This window comes from Delphinus delphis, chromosome 20, assembly GCF_949987515.2.
Source record: "Delphinus delphis chromosome 20, mDelDel1.2, whole genome shotgun sequence".
In the NCBI taxonomy this organism is placed as follows: Eukaryota; Metazoa; Chordata; class Mammalia; order Artiodactyla; family Delphinidae; genus Delphinus; species Delphinus delphis.
The window spans coordinates 52115534-52140299 of NC_082702.1; the positions used below are offsets into that span (position 1 = coordinate 52115534).

At 44.1% G+C, this 24766-nt stretch overlaps 1 protein-coding gene across 1 annotated transcript; it reads right to left on the bottom strand.

Annotated features, from left to right (window-relative positions):
• Positions 1-1349: 1349 nt before the first annotated feature.
• Positions 1350-23921, bottom strand: C20H16orf46 (chromosome 20 C16orf46 homolog). Its single transcript, XM_060000313.1, has 3 exons — positions 23811-23921; positions 8565-8812; positions 1350-3544 (listed from the first exon to the last, which is right to left on the bottom strand). The coding sequence occupies exons 2-3, from the start codon at positions 8772-8774 to the stop codon at positions 2513-2515; spliced, it is 1242 nt and encodes a 413-aa protein (XP_059856296.1). The 5' UTR covers positions 8775-8812; positions 23811-23921; the 3' UTR covers positions 1350-2512.
• Positions 23922-24766: the final 845 nt, after the last annotated feature.

Sequence of the window (24766 nt, forward strand, 5' to 3'; positions counted from 1 at the left end):
TTTCCGAGGTTTCCAGCCCCTATGGCCCTGCCCTTGCCCAGGAGCATCCCCACACCTCAGCCTGGCCTCACCCAGTAGTTGACCTCAGGCCCTGCAGGAGCCCTCTGTCGGGTGCTGCCACAGTTCCACTCGGTGATTTTTTTAATTTCAAAAAAGAATAGGGGTTTGGAAAGCTTTACTAATGAGACAGCCAAACATAACAGAATGAGGGGTGAAACACAGAGCCCTCCATGCTTGGTTTGGGGAGGACTAGAGGAACCAAAACCTAACTGAGATCATCACCCGGAGGTAGGAAGAGGGCCACTGGCACTGAATTGTAACATGCTTAACTCCTTAAAATGGCAGGATTTTTGTTAGTGACCTAGAACCCTAAGGGGGGGCTGCATTCTAGTAAACATTTAGCCTTTATCTAAACTTGGACATCAAAGACCAGTTCGGATGTCCTGATTTAATCTGAATAGAAATTGGGACAAGGCCTAGAGTGACTATCCACAGAGAAACAATTTAAACCACGGCTAACACAGATAAGATATCAGAGGGCCTTTAACAGGTACTTGAATAATTACCTAAAGAAAAAGATGCCAAATGCAAAGCATTCTTATCTATTCACAGAGGGATCTTCTAGTCAACATTTTGTTGACCAAATTATTTGCTCAAAAAAGATACTACAAACCTTTAAATTTGGCCCTTCCCTTGTTCAAACTGGCTCTCCTCAATTCTAAATTATTATATGTTTACCCCCAAAGCTATAGAATTTATAACCCTTATCTCAACAAATGAGTTTTTCTTAAGAAAAAAAACCATTATGTTGTAACTTGGATCAGTTCAAACTGCCTCAAGATCTCAACAGGTAAGTACATCTGGGCTGAGCAGGTGGGCTTTGTCCCTCATACTGGTGGATACTTTTTCCCTCCCAATCAAACACTTAAGACTGCTTTACATAGTGAGCTTATTCATTATTCTGCAGCTTATAAAGAGGGGCTTGAAAAACCACTGACTTAGGTGGGCAGGCTGCCAGAGCTGGAGGGTCCTCAAACAGTACTGGGTCCAAGACCCCCACTGTCCAGACACAGTGGGAAATCAGGGCCTCTTCTTGGGGATGAATCCAGATGGTTTCTTCATTCAGAGAAGAAAGAATGAGTAGAACCTGTTAACTGCTTCTAGACTATAAAGTGTATGACCTCAAAAGGCAAAATACGCCTTTCAGTGACGGTTGTACTATAGTCACTCCTGCATTTCTGGTGTTTTGTAAAGACAACAAAACAAAACCAAAAAACCTAAACTTAGACAAGACATCACAAAGACCAGTTATGGAAAGCAGATGTTTACAAATACAGTCATATATTCTGTCTGCCCATCATTTAGGAGACGGAAAGCCTAGAGTTCAAGTACAACCTACCTTAAGCACATGCCAACTATGTAATTACAGAGCGGCTAAATGGTTATGCATATTACAGAATGGTTCTTCAGAGCATTTCTCTACATAGCATTGTCACTTCACATTTAAAATATAACTAATTTACAAAAGTTTAATTTATATACAACTTCAGGAAATACGCACTCGGGTAAAATGAGGGGAGAGGAAAGATGGAAGAAGGAAGAAAGTCACAGCCCCATTCCATACTTGTCTGTTTGGGGTTGTCGAGTTCCCAAATAGTAGTTATAAGGTAAGACTGGAGGAGGCATGTGTGCTGATAATAATCACAGCGACATTTAAAAAAAAAATTATTCTTAACCTGCCTCCCAAGATGAATTTTGTAGAATGGTAAGAAAAACTTCCCAGACACAGAGACCAGCATGAGGCTATAATATATGAAATATATGAAATGTGCGACAAGCATGAGGCTATAATATATGAAATCTGGGGCATATAGGAAACAAGGGATACCGTACATCCATGGATATAATATAAGGATACACCACCTTGGACAGAGGATATTCATTTGGACACAGGCTGGAATTTTTCTCTTATAACATTGTTTCTATTAAAGCAGATCTTTGTTGCAAGAGAAAATGTGGCAACAGACAGACATCTGCCAGGTTCAAAAGATCAAGAAACGATGTGGTCTACACATGCCCAGTACCCTTGGCTTAAGGCACTGGGGTTGAGGGGGCAGGAGCCCCTGCAGGTTGGCTCAGGGCTGGCATGGGGGCATCCCTGAGGGAGGCCCTTCAGATTCCCCACCATCCGCTTGTCTTCCAGTGCAGAGATAAGTCAGGCAGAGGCTGAGACTGGCATTACCAGTTTGCGTTTTGTAAACGGCTAAGCAATAGAAGCAGGTAACACATAAATATCGGGGCTTTGAGAGCACATCAAAACCCGTACAATGAGGTTCAATTTCCCCTGATTATACTACAAAAAAGCACCAGGGGAGAGGGGGAGAGAAAAGTGTACGAGAAGACAAGGAGGAGGATGAGGAAGAGACTGGGGTTGGGGCAGGAGGGAGAGAGCGAAGAGAAGATGAACAACTTTCAGACGGTGCTTATTCCCAGGGAATTACATCATGGCAACTCAGAGGAGTCTGTGAGTGGGAACGGCCATAACAACTCTGCTCACCGTGAGGGACGGCAAGAGAGGTCTTGAGAACACTTTGGTCTCCAGCGTTTGGGGCCTGTTTGCTGGCTTGGCCGCTGTGAGAACGCGGTGTGGGGTTTTCATGGGAGGTCTCGGCTCCCTGGCTTTGAATTTGGCTTTGTAGGTCTGCGCTCCTTGTTTCTCCACAAGCTGCAGGGTGGCGAGATAGCGAACACTGTTGTGGTGGGGAGGGCACACCAGGTGTTTTTCAGGCAGGAGGGACCAGGGCAGGCAGCAGGGCTCGGGACCGGCCAGCAGGGATGTCCGGGCCGCCGGGGTGGGGAAAGGCTGCGTTTCCTTCACCTTGTGGTGCTTGGCCAGCTCAATGGGCCTCTTTTCACCTGTCCCGTCAACTGTTTTCACCCCATATGCACAAGCCACTTGCTCATCCTTCGCCACGCTCAGCCCCTTCTCTTCCTGCTGCAAGAAAAAGTTCTGACTCTTCTTACCTGGCACATCCAAGCCATTTGGGGGTGAAGACTTCAGGGCAGGTAGAACTAAATGGGCCTTGGAAGTCAAGGAGTCTGCCACGGAGGCACTTCCGTCAGCGCCTCCGCTGGGGCTTCCGGGGTCGTTGCCCCTCACAGCCTCGGGAGTGGCCCAGTCTTCCAGGCACCAAATAAACTCTTTTATTTGCAGACTTTTTTTCTCTCCCTGACTGTAAGTGGGAAAGCAGATCCTGTTAACTTCCCGGTAGGCAGTGTTGGGGCCTGGCGGGGGGCCCGGAGTCTGGGAGAGGCTGCCTCCATCCTTCTCCGGCCCTGCCTCAGCCGGAGCTGAAGCGCCCGACTCCAACTTCCCGGCCTCCGACTGAAGCCTGGCCTCCGACTGAAGCCTGGCCTCCAGGCTCCCTTGGGAGAGGCTGACACAGAGTAAGCAGCTGCTGGCACTTTCTCCCATCTTCGCCTTTTTAAGCTTCTTCCTGGGCCAGATGCAGGCAGTTGGAGAAATCCTTCCCCAGCCTCGGACCTGCAAATAAAACAGCGTGTTACTCTCAGCTGAGCTGCCTAGACTCCAGTTGCCCCTACTTTGGCCCCATTCCCAGTTTGGCTGTCCTATTTAAATCAATATTTCTCTAAAAATTGACTTAAATGTTTTAGTTTTAACTTCTCATGCCTAGTTTAGCCTCATACTAAGCAATAGTATTTGTAACAGTATTTTTAAAGACGAAAATACTAAGCGATAGTATCTATAAATGGCCACATTGATGTGCTGACTCTACATTTTTTTAGATGTGCGTTAAAGTAAATTCAGAATTATTAAAATAAAATCAAAACTGTTTGTTCTTGTCCCCTCTGCCAGCCTTTCTTGTACTGCAGGGTCTGTTTACCACACCCGGGAGACTGCTGCTCGGAGAGGCTGAAGGAAAGGCAGAGGAGCAGAGGCAGACGCAGGGTCAGCAGGGCCCAGGCACACCCATGCCCGCGGCCACACCCGGAGTCCCCTGGCTGACCCTGCCACAGAGGTCACAGGTAAACAGAGCTGTTAGATAAAAACACAAGACCACATTCGGGATATACTTACACTAATTAGGTTTACCGAAAGCCAAGTTCAACTGGGTGCCTTGTGTTTTCATTTGCTAAATCTGGCAACCTTATATGTTAAAAAAAAAAAAAAGCAAAAACAGCTCCCACGATTTTACTATGTTCCAGGCACTGAGCTGAGGATCTCTTGGCATTCGTTCATTTAATCCTCACAGGAGTGCTACAGTTTAGGTATTCTGATATCCAGGTTACAGAGGAGGAAACTGAGGCTCAAAATATCCTTACAGCCAACAAGTGCTGGCACATTCAGGAGGTCTGTGCATCCCCAAGCAGAAGACAAGGAGAGCCTGTGAGGAGCAGCATTGTCTCCTGGGCCTGAAGATGGGGCCAGCCTCTGGTCCTCCTGCACAAAAACATCCCTTTCCCATCATCCCCTTTTCACCCTCCACACCCTCTCACCTCAGGTGTTCAGCTCCCCAAATTCCTGTTAGAAATTCGTAAGTGTCAAGAAAAACTCCTTTTTATTTTTTTTTTATTTTTTAAAGGGAACTTTTTATTTATTTATTTATTTATGGCTGTGTTGGGTCTTCTTTGCTGTGCGGGCTTTCTTTAGTTGCAGCGAGCAGGGGCTACACTTCATTGCGGTGGGTGGGTTTCTCATTGCAATGGATTCTCTTGTTGCGGAGCACGGACTCTAGGTACGCAGGCTTAAGTAGTTGTGGCACGAGGGCTCAGTAGTTGTGGCTCATAGGGTCTAGAGCGCAGGCTCAGTAGTTGTGGCGCACAGGCTTAGTTGCTCCGTGGGAGGTGGGATCTTCCCAGATCAGGGCTCGAACCTGTGTCCCCTGCATTGGCAGGCGGATTCTTAACCACTGGGCCACCAGGGAAGCCTGCAGCATCACTTTTTTAAAAAGTCTAGTAAGTGCTATTGGAGTCCGATACTTTCTTATTCCACAGGCCTAGCTCTTCCCAAAGACGTGCTGCTGAAACCTTGAATATGTTCTCATAAAAAAAGAAAAACATTTTCTTTAGCATAGTGAAGTCCCAGTTCTTGGACGGCTACAAGGCTGCTGCCCAGCACTGCACGCTGAGTCAGCCTGAGCACATCTTCCCCAGCTTCCCCCTCCCTCTGCCTCTGTTCTGGGAACCCCATCCCTTCACGTGCTGCAGGGTCGGCACTGCATCTTCAAGAGGACCATGCTGCTTGCCTCACACCTCACTGCTCTTGACCCTGGCTCCCCAGGTGGTTTTCCAGCTTTTACAGAAAAGCAAGGGTCCCAGCCCATTTGCTAATAGGTCCTCAGGCTGACAGCCTCTCTCCAGATGGTGGCTTTGGTGGAGTGAGGCAAGTCGCTTGGTCCCCACCTCCACCCAGGCAAGGGGATTTGTCTCCAGGCTGTGTGTGTGGAAAAGGCCAACTCTGGCTTAACAGGATGTTGAGTGAGGGGAGCCTAAAATGTGCAGCAACCCCTGAGCTTTTGTCTTTCTGAATCTATTAAACAGGTCCAGCTGAGTCAGCGAAGGCTCCCCAGTTGCCTGACCCTAAGAGTCACCTGAGCTGCTTTTCAAAATCCAGATTCCCGAGGCCCACCCCAACCTACTAAGCCAGTACTCAGGGGAGGGGCTTGGGAAGGGTCAGGGAATCCCTGGGAAGGTAGATTTTAAAAAGCACCCCAGGGACTTCCCAGGTGGTGCACTGGTTAAGAATCCTCCTACCAATGCACGGGACATGGGTTTGATCCCCGGTCTGGGAAGATCCCACATGCCGCCAAGCAGCTAAGCGCATGCGCCAACAACTACTGAGCCTGCGTGCCACAACTACTGAAGTCCGCGTGCCTAGAGCCTATGCTGTGCAACAAGAGAAGCCACCGCGGTGAGAAGCGTGCAGTGAAGAGTAGCCCCCACTCGCCGCGTGCAGCAACGAAGACCCAATACAGCCAAAAATAAATTAATTAAAAAATAAAATAAATATATCTTTTTAAAAAAATAAAATAGAAAGCACCCCACATGGGAGATCCCTGGCAGTTCAGTGGTTAGGACTTGGCGCTTTCACTGCAGAGACCCCGGGTTCAATCCCTGGTCCAGAAACCAAGATCCAGCAAGCTGCAAGGCACAGCCAAAAAAAAAAAAAAAAAAAGGCACCCACATGAGCCTTGGGTCGAGGCTGATACAGAGGATCTACATCTTCAGGGTGTTCAGATGGCCGGGCAGGGGATCCAAGTCCCAGGGCAGGGGGCAATGACACCTTGCCTTTTTGGTCCTTACAGGTGAGGTGTCACAGGTAAGCTAGGTGTTTCCGAAAAGGTCTGGATGTCTGCCAGGACTTCGAGCCCAGCTGCAGTGCAAGGTGACTGTGCCTCCCTCCTGACTGAGTGTCCACAGAGCCACCAAGTGGTGTGGGCGTCCACAGGCTGCCACGGGGAGAAACAGCAGGGTAGTGATAGGAAAGGCTCCTGCACTGGGTCAGCCTGGGTCAACACTGTGCAGCCCTGAGGCATCCCATCACCTGCCTCCTGTGAGGTCAGGAATTGCTACCAGCAAAGTGTTCTCTGTCCTCCTCTAAATGCTGGCCCAGGGGTCCCTGGCACCAGCACAGAAAGGGTCAGGGGGCCATGAGCCAGTGCGGGAAGCCAGCCTTTGCAGAGGGCAGGGACAGACCTCAGTCAACCCTCCTGAGGCAAGGCTGTCTGAGAGGTGGGGTAGGGCTGGGTGGGCAGGGGTCGGGGGCTGGACAGAGAGAGCAAAGAGTAGCAGGCAGCAGGCAGGAGGAAATGGTCATACCAGACAGTGTGAACAGCAAACGTACTCTCAGCATGGGACACGGGGCAATTTTTCCAATTAAAAGAATTCTTTTCCAACAGCCCTTGGTATTTCAAAGTAATTACCCTGAATAGTAAACTGAACCTTCTAACTTCTAAGCTTAGAAATGGAACCTTCTAACTTCTAAGCTTAGAAAGTTTTCCATGCTTAAATAGAACTCTCTACCACCTTGACTTACCTGATCTGGGTGTGTGTGTATGGAAGGTCATAGGTCATATATGCTTAATGGGGGGGGGGGCGGCGTACAGTAGAGAGAGCACCAGAAGAGGCCCCGAAGACACATTCTTGGAACTGTCAAGTGGACTTGGGTAGAGTCACTCTGCCTTATTTTGGCCTCAGTTTCCATATTTATAAAATAAACCAATTAGATCAAGGTTTCTCAACATTGGCACTACCAATATTGGGGGTTTTTTATGGGTTGCATGTTTGTGTACCCTCCCCCGGCAAATTCCTATGCTGAAACCCTAATCCCCAGTTGACGGTATTTGGAGGTGGGTGTTTGGGAGGTGTTAGGGTTAGATGAGGTCAAGATGGCAGGGCCCTCATGATGGGATTAGTGCCCTTATAAGAAAAGGAGGGGACTTCCCTGGCGGTCCAGTGGTTAAGACTCCACACTTCCACTGCCGGGGGCAAGGGCTTGATCCCTGGTTGGGAAACTAAAGATTCTGCATCCCATATGCTGCATGGCACAGCCAAAAAATAATAAAATAAAATGAAATAGGGCTCTCACCAAGAACCCAACCATGCTGGGACCCTGACCTCGGACTGAGAAATAAGTGTCTGTTGCTTAAGCTACCCAGTCTATGGTATTCTATTACAGCAGCCCAAGCTAAGACAAGGCTGGATCATTTCTTTTTGCTTTTTTTTTTGGCTTCGTGGCATGTGGGATCTTAGTTCCCCCACCAGGGATCGAACATGTACCCCCTGCAATAGAAGGACAGAGTCTTAACCACTAGACCGCAAGGGAAGTCCCAAAGCTGGACCGTTTATTGCGGCGGGAGCCACCCTGGGCATTGTAAGCACTCCTGGCCTCTACCCACTACATCCAGTAGCATCCTTTCTCCCTCCCCACCAGTTGTGACACTAGCAAGTGAGAATCATTGGATTAGACCAAATTCCCTTACAGTTCTAAATTTAGAACTGTATTTCTATTACTGATTCTAAGAATAGTCTAAGAATAAACCCACAGGGTTCTGAGTAGAACCACCAGGATAAAAATCTCAGGTCTCTTGGGGAGTTAAGTAGCTTGGGTTAAGTTAAGCAGCTTGGGTTCTGGAGTCCAGAAGAGCTGGGTTCAAGCCCTGCCTTGCCCACTGCCTGGGTGATCTTTGACACATTTCACCTTTTGGGTGCTTTGGTATCCTTGTCCAAGAAGTGAGGCTGTCTCACATAATATTATGCCTCACATAATACCTGCCTCACAGAACTATTGAGAAAGTGAATGAATTGATGTACGTAAAGCATTCAGTACTGTGCTTGCCAATAGTGAGTGGCCATAAATACTCAATAAAAGGTACAGCTATTATCATCATTAACATTCTACCTCTGTTCCAAAAGCTTTCTATATTTCATCATTTATACTTTTTTTTTTTTTTGGCAATAGTAACTGTTTTTGAAAATAGTAAAAGAAAAGGCTTGTATCAAAACACTGACATGCAAGAGACCTAACTCAAGAAAATACTCACTGCTTCTTCCCATCCAGTTCCAATGACAAACTCTTTGGCTTCTTCATCTTGTTCAAGTGTAATGTCACTGATATTGAGAAGGCAACAAACGTGATTCTTTTCACTTCTTTCATCTGGACAAGTATAGTTTAATTCAGTTTCTTCTGTGCTTTGAACTTCATTATTTTCACTATTTTCTAATCCAGTCTCATTTTTCAGACTGAGATCCATTACTGTGATGGTTGCTTAAAGTCTTTAACATCTTCTTCCTGTGGTTTGAAATGCAAATTGAACTTAGCATTTAGTATTGTTTTTTGTTTTTTTTTAAAAAGCAATTCAACAACTCAGGCGAAATATCTTCAAGATATGTTCAGGAATAGACAGAAGAAATATTACAAAATCATCCTTTGCCAGCTATTGACATTGTAAAAGATAAGGCTAATTTTAAAGACTGATGGATTTAAAGACCAAAGTTGGAAGTGAAGAAAAGAGGGTAGAAAGATGTTACCACAGACTCTGTCTCTCGTGATGGGGTACCAAGTGCCCCTACAGAGTAGGAATGTAGGGTTAAGCATCCCTACCCTCCACTCCCAAAACATCCAAATGATACTGTGCTAATATGAAGAGAACCATCGTGCTATGTGTGACTGGTGCATCCCAGCCACCTCCTCTGTCCTGTCCGAACAGCCCTGGATGTCGGCTTGGGGATCCTTTGGCTTCTGAGGAAGCTGGTGGAGAATGTGGTCATAGCTAAGTCAATTGGTTCACCCTCATCCACCCTATATGAAGGTGTCCACATAGAGAGGGGAACTCTGGACACAGACATGCTTAGAGGGAAGACAATGTGAGGAGACCCAGGGACGAGACGGTCATCAACAAGTCAAGGAGAGAGGCCTGGAACACATCCCTCCCTCACAGCCTCAGAAGGTACCAACCCAGGGGGAGGGATAAATTAGGAGTCTGGGATTAACATATACACACTGCCATGTGTAAAACAGATAACCAGCAAGGACATACTCTATAGCACAGGGAACTATACTCAATATTTTATAATAACCTATAAGGGAAAAGAATCTGAAAAAGAATATATATATTCTTTCTGAAAAAGAGTATATATATTATAGATATAATTATATATTATATCTATAATATATATAACTGAATCACTTTGCTGTACACCTGAAAGTAACACAACACTGTAAATCAATTATACTTCGATATAACAAAAAAAAGTGAGGGACTTCCCTCGCGGTCCAGTGGTTAAGACTCTGCACTCCCAACGCAGGGGGCACAGGTTCGATCCCAGGTCAGGGAACTAAGATCCCACATGCTGCACAGCGTGGTCAAAACAAACAAACAAACAAAAAAAAGTGAAAAGACAACCCAGAAGAAAAAAAGAAGGAACGAACCCTGCCAACACCTTGACTTTGGACTCCAAGTCTCTAGAACTGAGACAGTAAACTTCTGTTGTCTGTGGTGCTTCGTGGTGGCAGTCCTAGCGAACTGATAGAGTAGGTGGTGGTGATGATGGTGTCGGTGGCTGTGGTGGTGGTAGGTGGTGGTGATGATGATGCTGTCTATCTTTAGCTGATGTTTTTCCAGCTTGAAAAATAGGACTTGGCATTCATAAGCCAGCCAAAGTGTTAGGAAAGTAATCATCCTTATCAGGAGAGCACAGACTCGGGTTCCAATCAGCCAGTGTTCCAATCCTATGTCCTAGCTGTCTGTTTTGTTGGGCGAGTTACTTTTCCAGGTCTGTTTGCTCATCTATAAAACCAGCATGATTGTAATACAGTCCCACAGACGGGTTCCTCCTGGGGACCCCGCAAGCTGTGTGGATGGACTCTAATGCCCAGGCAATGACCACCAATATTACATCAGCACAATGGCTGCTGATGAATGGCCAGGGCCTTCCTGAGGAAAACTTTGCTTGTAATGAGGCAGAGGCCACTGGGGACCACACGCCTTGCTCTCTCACCCCAAAGTGACCCCTGCCAGAAGCATACATTTTCACTTTCTGTCTAGGTAGAGATCAGCAACTTCTTATAACAATATCTGTTTAATTACCATTTTGGCTTTTTCACATAGGCTTAAAATGGCATTTTGATGCTAATCAAGTTCCATGTACCTATGGAAGGTCAAATATCTTTGGGCATCCTAATCTTTTCCAATATGACATCAGAGGAAATGAATGAACGCTGAAAGGGAAAGAAATGATATTACAAGTGACTGAAAACTAGAAGCGCTATTCTGTTTCCAAACAGAAGTATGATTAAGGACCAGACAGATTGTGCAAACCAGCCTGGGCCTTTCATATTGTGAAATTTCACTTCAGTTGCTGCCCAGGCCAAAGAAGCTCCTATGAGTACACTCATACCTTTGTAATTTTGAATTACAAATGCAAATACCACAGAACCCATAGACTTAACAAGTGTACAATTGGAAAGAAAAAAAGCAGAGAATCAAAAGCGAAGTCATTTCTTAAATAATAAAATAAATTTGAACTTGAGGTTAATAGAGCAAAGAAACAGATACTGTTTAGGAGAGATTAAGTGTAGTTAGAATGTTCAAATCAATAAGAAAAATGTTCTGTGCTTGAAGTATCTCCACTGACAAGGTGCTCACTACTTAAAGAGACTGTTCCAATGGCAAGGTACTCTAATTTACTGATTCCTGAACTCAGCTGCATCTTGGAATCATCTGGGGAACTTTATAAAAAGTAAAAATGCCCAGACTATACCCACAGAAATTCTGATTCTTGTCGGTCTGGGCACAGCCTGGCCATCAGAATTTTTAAAATCGCCCTAGATGATTGTAAAATCCTGCAAAGTTGGAGAACTACCACTCTGTTAGAAAGAGCATCCTTATATTGAACCAGGACTTCTTTCCCTGCCCATTCAACATCGTCCACTCCCTGGTCCTCGTTTTGCCCTCCAGACCAAGGCAGGAAGCCTTCCCATCCACGGATGGGTTTCTGGAGGTCTATGATGCCTCTGCAAACGCTCAATCATTTTTTGGGGGAAGGGCTTGCATCAGAGGTACAAAGCAGTCTGTCACTACAGAGGATTGAAGAATCATTGATCCAGAGACTGGCCACTGCCTCAGCCTCCCAACAGCCCTATGGAAATGCTCCATGTACTCTTCTCTCTTACAGGTTAACCATCTCCAGCTCCTCCATCTACTTCTCACATGTCAAGAGAATACGTGAAATCTGAGGGGAAGACTATATCCCTATCTCTATCTCTATATCTAGAGAGGAGAACCACAGAGGCCAAAGATGTGGTATTAGGTGAGCCCCCCCGTTTTTTTTTTTTTGGCAGCGTTGGGTCTTCGTTGCTGCGTGCGGGCTTTCTCTAGCTGCGGAAAGCGGAAGGCTACTCTTGGCGGTGCAAGGGCTTCTCACTGCGGTGGCTTCTCTTCTTGTGGAACATGGGCTCTAGGCTCACAGGCTTCAGTAGTTGTGGCTCACAGGCTCAGTAGTTGTGGCACACGGGCTTAGTTGCTCCGCAGCCTGTGCGATCTTCCTGGACCAGGGATCGAACCCGTGTCCCTGCATTGACAGGCAGATTCTTAACCACTGCACCACCAGGGAAGGCCCAAGCCCCTATTTTAGAGTCAGTAGAGGGAATTCGCTGGTGGGTCAGTGGTTAGGACTCCACGCTCCCACTGCAGGGGGCACAGATTCGATCCCTGGTTGGGGAACTAAGATCCCTCATGCGACAGCCAAAACAAACAAACAAAAATCAACAACAACAACAAAAACTAGAGTAAGTTAGAAGACAGACCTGGTGAAGGCACCAGAAGAGGTTCCAGTCACATTATATTACCAAGTGCCAAAGGAAACCCAGGTAACAACAATAATCTAATAATAAAACTTACTGTTACATAGCTCTTACTATGTGCCAGGCACTGCTCTATGCACTTTACTTATTCGTTATAAATGCTACATTTTTATTGGGCTGGCCAAAAAGTTCGTTCGGGTTCTCCTGTAACATCTTGTGGAAAAACCTGAACAAATTTTTGGCCAACCCAATATAAGTACTTTGCTCATTTAATGGGCGGATCATGGGAACTATACTGACTCCTTATGACTGAAAACAAAGCATCATCTCTGAGTTGGTAAATGCAGTATTCTTAGTCAAATGGTCAGATTACTGCATACCAGATTGCTAGGTGCTCCTCTGGAACACTGGTGTTCTCAAGCTGCTCCACTACTAAAACAGAATATTGGTGGGCTGTTCCTAATTAGAAAAACTTCAGTAAGTGTAAAGAATCATCTTAATTTTCAGTTTTCCTCCTATAAACACGCCTTCAAGATTTTTTAAAATATTTAATTAGTTTATTTATTTATTTTGGCTGCATCAGGTCTTAGTTGCAGCACGTGGGATCCTGTTGCAACATAGTGCGGCATGCAGACTCTTAGTTGCGCCATGCAAGTGGGATCTAGTTCCCTGACCAGGGATGGAACCTGGGTCCCCTGCACTGGGAGCTCAGAGTCTTACCCACTGGACCACCAGGGAAGTCCTGTGCCTTCGAGATTTATTGCCCATTCTTGTCCTCCAGCTCATGTAAGAGGTGACAAATAGAAACGTGCAAGAAGCAATCAAAGGTCAACTGAAAGAGTGGATATGTGATTTCTTACAAATTACATGCAGTTTTCCTTTTATGTTGGAATGCAGAAATCTGCAGTGATATAATATTCACTTTCTGATGATAAAATTATGCCTTGTTTATAGATTTGAAGTAAATCAGAACTCATGTCCTTCCACTTCTTGATTTCCACGGACCTTTACAACCTGATTTGGTTTAAGAATCACTGGTGTAAAGTATACATAAAAGTCCGTATGTTTTCCAAGAAAATTACATCAAGGAAACACAAAGATCACAGTGAAAATGCTCCCATGGGAAAATGCATTTGCAGATGCAACTAGAAGATTGGATTTGGAGTACAAAGCAGGAAGGCACACAGATGTATGCCAGAAGGTATTAAATTCTCTGACATACGCTACTGAAGTGGCTAGAACTGAAATATACAAAGAAGAAAATTTTGACTGAGGTGCAAGCCCCGAAAGTACATGTTTGAATAAACAAGAATAAACCCAAAGAAAAACTGATCCAAGGAACTTAAGCTATGTGGAAATGAAATAAAGAAGATGAATGAGAGTCTAAGAGCCTATGGAAATTCAGTATGATACAGAAAATATCATTTCTAGTAGCATTTAAAGTAAACAGAAATGGGATCTCCCTGGTGGCGCAGTGGTTAAGAATCCGCCTGCCAATGCAGGGGGCACGGGTTTGAGCTCTGGTCTGGGAAGATCCCACATGCTGCGGGGCAAATAAGGCCGTGTGCCACAACTACTGAGCCCGCGTGCAACAACTAATGAAGCCCGTGCTCCTAGATCCCATGCTCCGCAACAAGAGAAGCCACTGCAATGAGAAGCCCCTGCACCGCAACTAAGAATAGCCCCCGCTCGCGGCAACTAGAGAAAGCCCACGCGCAGCAACGAAGACCCAATGCAGCCAAAAATAAATAAAGTTGCAAAAAAAACAGAAATGGAAAGAAAATAATCAGCAAAAACCCTGTAAAGTATGTTATTATTTTACCAATTAAACATAAGCCGTTATGATTTGTTTCAAAAGTCCTGCAAGGGGGTGGGTGTGGCCATGGTTAAAGAGAGAATGAGGAGATAAAAGTAGCCACAAATTCTGTTTGTTGTAGAAGGGTAATGAGGACACGGAAGTTACTTGCACTATTCTCTCTACTTTTATGTCACTGTGAAATTTTCCATAATAACATGTTTTTTAAGCCATCGTGTTATCAGAATATGGTGGAGGTGAGCGAAGCATGAATTTTGACCTTAAGCAAACTGAAGTAAATGTATCAAAGAATAGATTACACGGTTTGTATAATTTTAAGCTGGAGTAAAGACCTTGAAGAGGGACTTACATAAAGAGAACAGATGTACCACAAAGTCAAAAATACCAGAGAATAAAGCTTACGAAGGTGACTTGGAGACACTCCATAAATAATTGGCCAACTACTCATAAGTCAAAGTACTCAAAGCCTTCTCATTGAATTTACTGAATGCAAAAGAAAGGGCTTGAAATGCAGAGGAAAAAACAGTAGACATTACCTTCCAGATCTCTGACCCCACACTATGATGGTGTAGTATGTTAATGAAGAAGTACAGAGACTACCAAATGCCTTTTTGTTATACATCTGGCAAAATCAATGGCGCTTTGACAGCCTAACCAATCTGTAACTTAGAATACAAAGTGTCCTGCTCCTGAAATGAACAAAGATTTCCATTAAGCTGCCACTGGCCGGTGGCAGAGGCACACCGCTATTACAGCGGAGTCCAGCAAAAGGACACGTCTTCTGTTGCTATGCTCATGGATGTGTTGGATGAAAGTTAAAATAGGGTGGCAGGGGTTGAAATTCTTGTAAACCAGGAACAATGACCATATCTACTAAACCAGGAACAATGACCATATCTACTATTTGCAAATAAATAATGCTGCCCAGAGAGAAACCTACTTGAAAAGAGAAGACCCCCCCACCGCAACCCCAACCAAGAACACAAAGACATTTCCAAAAGGCTAGTAGCTGAACTGAAGCTAAGAAAAGGGATAGCAGAAGACACAAGAAGAGACAGATAGAGTATGCTATATCATTACATAAAGAAACTTTGTATTTCCTTGGTCAAGAAGGTGATAATGTAGTTACTTTATCATTTTAACAAAAGTAGAAATGGGTCTATTTGAAAATGCCCATAAAACTCTGAATTTTTGTTTGTTTTGTGTGTGTTTGACCCCGATATGGCTTAAGCTGTCAGGTTCTTTTTGGAAAAGGTTGCCCTGGCAGCCTTACCAGGGTATACTTCAGTTTGACATGGTCACTGTCTGTTAGCCTCAGCTACCTAGTATTAGTCAAGATAGTCAAGGTTATCATGCAATAACAGGCAATCCCAGAGTTTTTTTTTCCAGTGGTAAAAAACAACATAAATTTATTTCTAACTCATGCTACATGTCCACTGTATGATGTTTTGGACTCTGTGGCACATTATCCTCACTCTGGAACTTGAACTGATAGAGACACCATCCTGGGAAACCGTAGCCAACTGCGATGGCAGAATGTGATGGCAAACATGGGGAATCACTGGCTCTTATTTATTTATTTTTTTGTGTGTGGTACGCGGGCCTCTCACTGCTGTGGCCTCTCCCGCTGCGGAGCACAGGCTCCGGACGCGCAGGCCCAGCGGCCATGGCCCACGGGCCCAGCCGCTTCACGGCACATGGGATCCTCCCGGACTGGGGCACAAACCCACGTCCCCTGCATCAGCAGGTGGACTCCCAACCACTGTGCCACCAGGGAAGCCCTCACTGGCTCTTAGATGTTTCTGCCCAGAAGTAACTCATATGACTTCAGTCCCCATGTGATTAACTGGAACAAGTCACAAGGTACTGCTTAGCTTCAAGGAGAAGTGGAGATAATACTTCCTCCTCTATCTCCAGAAGGAAAAGGAAGCCAGGTTTTGGTGACCAGTAGTAATGTCTTGGTTCCACACTGGTCTGGTATCATCAGAGGTGAGATACAAAGCAAATGACCTTTAATAACTATAAATATCGCTACCTAAAATGTAGACATTTGTGGTCTTTGAAAATAGAGTCCAGGGGCCCTGGAAATGGGAAGTCCTAGATCTTGGGAAGATAGGACTATAAAGTTAAAATTATTTTCTTAAAACTGTTTTCAATTTTCGGGATTCAAAAACGTATGTGAAAATACAAAGGCCCAAGAATAGATAGACAATCCCAAAGAAAAAGTTGGAGGAATAACTGCTGAATATCAAGGTATGAATCTAGAGCAGGATTTATTATAGATATTAACAAACTGGTTTTTAAATTTATTAGGAAATGTAAAAGGAACTATAATAGCTAAAACCATTATGAAAATGAAGAACAAAATGGAGGAATCACATTATCCAGTTTAAAAAATTACCATAAAACTATAGGAATCAGTATGGTATCTTGTTGTGGCCATGCATTTACAATGCTTGGTGTCAGTTTATTTAGCTCTTGTAAAAATAAAATACAGTGTGTGTGTGTGTGTGTGTGTGTGTGTGTGTGTGAAAAAAGAAGAAAGAAAAACGTTCTGGAGGTGGACAGTGGTGATGGGTGCACCAACAATGTGAATGTAGTTAATGCCACTGAACTGTACACTTAAATATAGTGGAGATGGTAAGTTTTATATTATGTATATTTTATCACTACTTTTTAAAATAAAGAATAATGCCTTTTTAAACTCAAAAACAAAACAACAAACAAAAATTACCATAAAACTATAGGAATCAGTATGGTATTGGTGAATGCAGAGACAAACAGATCAATGGGCCAGAATAAAGAGTTCAAAAATATGCCCAGGGGCTTCCCTGGTGGCGCAGTGGTTGAGAGTCCGCCTGCCGATGCAGGGGACGCGGGTTCGTGCCCCGGTCCAGGAAGACCCCACATGCCGCGGAGCGGCTGGGCCCGTGAGCCATGGCCGCTGAGCCTGCGCGTCCGGAGCCTGTGCTCCGCAACGGGAGAGGCCACAACAGTGAGAGGTCCACGTACCACAAAAAAAAAAAAAAAAAAAAAAAAATGCCCACATAAACACGGCCAATTGATTTTTGACAAAGATGCAAAAAAAATTAATTGCAGAAAGAACATCTTTCAACAAGAATGTTGCGATAACTGGCCATTCATATGCAAAAAAATTAACTCAAAATGGATCATAGATTTAAGTAGAAACCATAAAACTATATAATTTTTAGAAGAAAATACAGAAAATCTTTAAGAACTGGGGTTAGGCAAAGTGTTCTAGACATGACACCAAAAGCATGACCCATAAAATAAATAAATAAATAGATAGATAAACTGTAGATAGATAGATAGATAGATAAACTGGTCCTCATTAAAATTATGAACTTTCACTCTGCCAAAGGCTCTGTTGGAGAATGAAAAGAGACAAGCTACAGACTGGGAGAAAATATTTGCAAATCGCTTATTTGATAAAGGACTTCTATCCAGAATATGTAAAGAACTCTGCAAACTCAACAGTAAGAAAATAACAACAAATAGAAAATTGAAAAATTATTTTTGCCAAATACAAGATGGACAAAACACTTGAACAGACACTTCACCAAAGAGGATATAATAAGCACATACTTCTTAGAGGGACAAAGGGCATTCAGCCACCCAAGACTGAGCAATAACAGGTCTGTGATGCCTAGCTCAGTGTGTGCCTACCCTATGCCGGGAGATGCAGGTAACCTGTTGAACCCCATTTGTGATGGGGATCAGGGATCACAATTATTCCCCACAAAAAAAAAAGCACATAAAAAGACATTCAACATCATTAGCCATTAGGGAAATGCAAATTAAAACCACATATTAAAATGGCTAAAATTAAAAATAGTGACCCAGAAATCCCACTACCGGGGATGTACCAAAGCAACCTAAGTGTCCATTGACAGATGAATGGATAAAGATGTGGCACATATATACAATGGAATATTACTCAGCCATAAAAAGAAACGAAATTGAGCTATTTGTAGTGAGGTGGATGGACCTAGAGTCTGTCATACAGAGTGAAGTAAGTCAGAAAGAGAAAAACAAATACGGTATGCTAACACATATATATGGAATCTTAAAAAAAAGTGGTTCTGAAGAAACTAGGGGCAGGACAGGAATAAAGAGGCAGGTGTAGAGAATGGAATTGAGGACACGGGGAGGGGGGAGGGTAAGCTGGGACGAAGTGAGAGAGTGGCATGTACATATATACACTACCAAATGTAAAAGAGATAGCTAGTGGGAAGCAGCCACATAGCACAGGGAGATCAGCTCGGTGCTTTGTGACCACCTAGAGGGGTGGGATAGGGAGGGTGGGAGGGAGACACAAGAGGGAGGAAATATGGGGATATATGTATATGTACAGCTGATTTACTTTGTTATAAAGTAGAAACTAATACACCATTGTAAAGTAATTATACTCCAATAAAGATGTTAAAATATATATATATATATTGACAATACCAACTGTTGGCAAGGACAGCAGCAACTGGAATTCTCATACATTGCTGATAGAAATGCAAAATGGTAAAGCCCCTCTAGAAAACAATCTGGCAATTTCTTATAAAGGGAGACATACACTCACCAAACTATGCAGCAATCCTACTCTTGATTACTATTCTAGAGAAATTAAAACTTATATTCACACCAAATCTGTACATGAGTATTTAGAGCAACTCTGTTCATAATTGCCTCAAACTGAAAACACCCCAAATATCCTTCAATAGGTGAACAGGTAACCCAACTGGTATATGCATACAATGGACCACTACTCAGCAATAAGAAGAAACAAACTCTCTCTACGTATAATGACATGGATAAATCTCAAAGGCATTATGCTGAGTGAAGCCAGTCATTTTCAAAAAATTGTACTGCATGCTCTACAGTATACAGGAGTGTATACTCTATATGACATTCTCAAAAAGACAGAACTATAGCAATGGTAGACAGATTGGTGTCTATATATATATGTTAAAATTCATAGAACTTTACACAAAAAGTCAATTGAGATAGCACAACATAACCAAAATTTTGGTAAAGTTTAAAAAATGCCTGTTGATAAAGTGTAAAATGTCAATGGTAGGAGAGTAAATGGGTATAATTTGGAAAAGAGTTTGGCATTAAAGATGAAAATTTACATTAAAAAATAACTCATGAGAGCTCTTTATAAACTATGTATAACTATGAGACATTATTCTTACATAAGTGTTATGTTAATCGTTGGATCTGAGGCTTAAATTGGAAGTGTACATTTTTATTAGTTGGGCCTTTGTTGTAAATGACAGAATCCTCATTGATTTTTTTTTAATCTCATAACTCCTAATTTGTCTCTCTTCCCTTCCCTCTCTTGATTGTAACCACAAGTTGTTTTTTTTTCAAAACAAACAACTTTTTATTGAAGTATAGTTGATTTAAAATGCTGTGTTATTTTCAGGTTTACAGCAAAGTGATTTTTATATATATATTCCTTTTCAGATTCTTTTCCATTACAGGTTATTACAAGATATTGAATATAGTTCTCTGTGCCATAAAGTAGGTTCCCGTTTATCTATTTTATATATTCCTCATTGGTTTTTAATAACAAAATTATCAGAAGTTATTAGGTAGCCTACAAAATCTTCAGGGGAAGAGTGGGTCAGAAAGCCAGACTTTGAGGCTATAAAGTGAGGAAAAATTTGTTCCTGGAACTATTTATTCAAAATATGTAACTGACTCAGCTTTCAGAAATAGGACACTTGGGATTGGATTCCAAAGCTCTGCCACCCCAGCCCCAAAGTATCAAATGCCTCTGCCACCATCACGACAATTTTCTTTCACCCCTTCGCAAACGACCACTTCTTCCTGTTATTCACTTCTCAATGCATGTATTGTGAGGGTGCATCTAATTGGTGGAAACTAGGTCACATGCCAGAATCCTTGCTACAAGGTAGTACAGGGGTCTTGAGTTTTCTGTTCTACCTCAAAGAGGGTACTCATAATACGGTATATATTACCGAAATGTAAAGATGCTGGGCTGCAACCAATTTCTACCACAGCATTGCAGAGTCAGTCTTGTTTCTCAGGAAACTAGTTGAAGAAAGATAAGCTTGAGGAAAGGAAGGACAACTAACGCTTGCCAAGTGTTTGATATCATTACAATATTAGAATAGGCAGAAGCTGAATTGCCTTTTACGACCTAGCCTCATAAGTCACATCGTTTCACTTTTGCTGGACTCACCTGGTTGACCAACCACTGAGGTCATCCCACACACAAGAGGAGGGGACACCCACACTCCACTTCTGCATGGGAGAAGGATCAAAGAATTTGCAGACATGTTTTTCTGACTCTAAAAGTCCATGCATGCTTTTCTTCATGATATTGTGTGGAAATTCTTGTTCCTGGGAATCCAATGCCAATCAGAAAGCAGCAGTCTGATGGTTCTGGCGGTATGAGACTCTCTGTCTAGCCACATTGAGAAGGGTGCAAGGGACATCCATAACTGGTCCCTGTCTTTATTGTTCTTTATTAGAGATCAGTCTATTCAGAATGCTTCAACCCCAATTCAGAATGCTTCAACCCCACTCTAGGTGGGAAGGGACAGCTCAAAATGACTCAGTCAAATGTGCACGCTATTACTAATCAATACAAGCCACCAGCTGTCTGTGATCAAGGTTGGAAGAATGCCAGAAAAGAAAATATAATGGCTGGAGGGGAATGGAAATCATTATATTGAAAATGAACAATTCCGAGACAAAGATGACATACAAGAAACACTGGTTTCAACTCAGCTAAATAAAAATAAAAGTCAACATATATTTATATCTGGTACCTATACTGAACCTCTAAAAGAGAGGAACTCATAGTTACTGATTATTAGGATAATTTTATTAATGAGAAAACATATGGGAATGTTGGGAAAATTTCCGTGGTCACTGTGAGAAAGTTAGTTCTCCCAAAAGAGCCATTGTCTTTCCCTACATTGCAGCCTCTCTTACAGTTGTGTTAGAGCCCTGTGACTAGTCTAGCCAGCAGAACGAGTGGAACTGATTATATCACTTCCTGGATGAGACATTTAAGAGGTAAAGTGTCCCTTCAGTTCTCTCTTCTCCTCCCACTATGACCTTGGAAGTCACATGTTGAGTTGGTAGCATCACAAAACGAAGGAAGCCTGAATCCCGAGTCACAGCTTTGGGAAGAACCCCCATAAGCACTCATCAGACTATGCATGAATGATAACACACTTAATGAGTCAAGCCATTGAGATTTTAGGATCTGTCTGTTACTGCAGCAGAGCCTGACCTGTACCAATGAACACAGTCACTGAGATTGTTAGTGTCAACTGAAATTCCAAGGCCAGACCTTTCTGATTCTAGCGCTGATTCATTTAACTATTACACCTGAAGCAAAAGAAGAAACTAGCTAGCTATAACATAGTTTTTAAAATAACTGGATGAAGAGTTACGTATTAAAGGGACTAGAGTGCTATTTACTCCTGTAAGTTATCACTATTGTATATAAAGCTACATAATGATAGAAAACAAGAATTAGCTTCAGGTATGAAAGAAAAATAAATGTAGTTTTTCTATGAAAAAATACCCCCCAAAAGCGTATTTCAGCACTATAGAAAGGAACAAATTTCTATAGGTATTCTACCGTGCAAAGCCAGGCTGGTACGTATCATAAAGTCAGAGTAAAACATGAATATTACAGATTAAAAGTATCAGAATACAAGCTCCATTCTTTGGAAGACCAAGAGTGTACTTGAATCAATTCAAAGGTAAAATGATTAGAGGTGGAACTAATAGTGTATAAGTGTGATTTATGTTCACGGAGAGAAACTGGGAAAATAAAAAAAACCTGTTGCAGTAGCTTTTCTACAGTATTCCTGAAAGATAATGTAGTAAATTGAATTCTGCCAATCCTCCCTCCACAAGGTTTCCCATCCTAATCCCTGGGACTATGAATATGATGTGCTATAACATCCGTGAGTAAGTTATATTATGTGGCAAAAGGGACTTTATAGATGTAATTATGGTTGCTAATCAGTTGACCCGAAGATAGGGAAATTATCTTGGTTTATTGGGGTGGGCCTAATCTAATGATATGAGCCCTTTAAAAGCAGAGAGTTTTCTCTGGCTAGCAGCAGGAGTAGCAGCAGCAGAAGTCAGAGATTCAAAGCACGAGAGGAATTCGAGGCACCTTACTGTCTTTGAAGAGTGCCGACACTCTTCTTTCTTTCTTTTTGCCATCATCTTTGCCACATATTCGCTATCACCTGTCCATGCAGTCAGACCACAAATGCCTTACCCTCTATTCCTATACCTAGTTGATATATTCTTAATCAATTAATGTTGAAGGGAATGTTAATGGGCCAGAAGAGGTGAAAAGCCCAGAGTGTTGAAGTCAAAAGCAGGTTGTTTCTGTCGAAAGCAGGCTGTGATTACCTCAAAACTCCTTACCCGCTCCCTGGCTCTACGTCATGCCCACACACCTACCCCCACTTTCCTAGAAGTTTCAGGTTTCAGAGAATCTTCAATCTATGTCAGAATTCCAGCCAGGGAATGTCGGGTCTCTGGCAGCCTCACTTGGAATTCTGAAAGGTTATTCCTGTGGATCCTTATCAACATGTGTTGAATGAAGAAATCAAAGAATACAAACACTCTTAGCCATGATGGAACTTAAGTTTCTTACTGCAGAGCTAAGTTTTATGCATATGAACTGGTTAAATAGGTCTTGAAGATTGGCCTGGGCATGCTGATCACTGGCAATATAGCTTCTAAAGGAAAATGATACTGGGACTGCGACCTAACCTACCGTCTGGGAACACAACTTGGCAGTTGAAACTTCGCCTCAAAGGTTGCACCACCCCATTCGAACAATTTGTTCACATTTTCAAGAGTATAAATGTTATCTCCCCATGTACATTATCTGTGCTTTATGCTTCTTATACACCTACAAAGCACAGCAGCTTTGATTATTCACAGAATGATTCCTAGACAGCAGTTTCTACAACCATCCCTCCCTACCAGAACATTTCTACTCCAATCCCAGTCTCCAACTCTTCTGCTTTTTCCAGTCACATTCATTACTCACGAAGTGCCTATTAGATGCCTAGCACTGGTAGTAAAATGGTAAAGCAACGCCCGTCTTCCCGGCTCTCACACAGCATACAATGTACGGGAAAGTTCAAGTCTTGAAACACACACTCACTCCACCTGTGGCTCCTGAAGCCCAGGCAGTTGACACCTGGCTCCTCTCTTTCCTCTAGTAGCCCCACCCCTCCCCCACAGGCCCCTCCCCTTCTTCCACGATCCTTCCTTCTTCCTCATCTAGCTCCTCCCCTTCCTCCAGCAGTTCCTACCTTGCCACAAAAGATGCTCCCCTTCTTTTTGAATTTTTAAATTTTATTTTATTTATTTTTTATACAGCAGGTTCTTATTAGTTATCTCCTTTATACATATTAGTGTATATATGTCAATCCCAATTTCCCAATCCCCTTCTTTCAATAGCTATGCCCTCCAGCAAAGCGCTCCCGCTTGCCCCACAAGCCCCACCCCTTCCCCATTGGCTCCTCCCCCACAGGCCTCCGCCCTTTCAATGGCTCCTCCCACTGCCCCACCCATTCCGCGCCCTCCTCCCCAGGCCCTCCCCGCTCTCATTCCAGCCCGGGCCCACCCTACCTCTCCTTTTTGCCTCCCCGCCTCAGAAGGCAGTTTCCTTCCGAACTGGGAAGGGGGTCTCGCGCTGCAGCCCGTGGAGTGGTCTGGGGACTTGCCCCGGAGGTGGGGAAGCGGCTGCCGCCGCTCACACCCTCCTGTGGGGCCGGCGGGGTACAAGGCCCCCGGGTAGCTTAGTCCCCGCTGGCTGGCTGCAGAGGCAGTTGCCCTGGGTTAAGGACGCGCTGGGGGCGGGGCGGTAGGCGGGCCTGCGGGGGATTCGCAGTGGAAGTGACGTATACGCGCCACGCGCAACAAAGCTGAGCGCGAGAGGCGACGCCCACTGACCGCGGTGGGCGCGTGCTCCCGGCAGGCTGTGCGCGACCGCGAACATTCCACCCGCGCCTGAGGAGCTCACTGCAGCTGAGAGCGCGGGAGGCCGCCTCGCGAGGTACCGTGTAGCCTTAAGTGCTGGTCAGGGAAACCAACCGAGGGGTTGGGTGCCCGTCGGACCCTGGAGTTAGAAAGTGAGGGCTTTGGGACCAGCTTCCCCTCAGAGACCCAGGACCTCTCCCTCCGCACTGCTGCCCTTGGCGCGGATAGTTCTGTGATGGGGAGTGGCTAGCAGCGTCCCTGGCCTCTACCCACTAGATGCCAGGCGACCAAAAATGTCCCCAGACTTTGCCCACTGTCCCCCAATCGCCTCTCCCCCATAAGGACTGTGCCAGGGTGGTGCAGGCCAGTAAGTTTTTAAGGCGCCACCCCCTGTCGTGTAGCAGCGCAGTCTGTGAAGTGGGCATTGGCATCTTTTATACAAATGTAGAAAAGTAGCCCCACGTTGCTAAATCAGCTGAGGAACTCATTGAAGACAGTGAAATGTCACCCCCTGCTCCCCTCCCAGCTCTGGTGCTGGTATTTTCGAGCATCCCAGGGTGCAGCCAGGGGTGGGAACCTGTGCCCGGAGTCAGGCATTCGTGGTA

Bases quoted from the DNA above. Each gene is read 5' to 3' on its own strand.
- C20H16orf46 (XM_060000313.1), bottom strand. From the start codon at position 8,774: ATGGATCTCAGTCTGAAAAATGAGACTGGATTAGAAAATAGTGAAAAT. The intron at 3,545-8,564 runs GTGAGTATTTTC...TTTTATTTGCAG, and splicing joins GAACTGGATGGGAAGAAGCA to GTCCGAGGCTGGGGAAGGAT.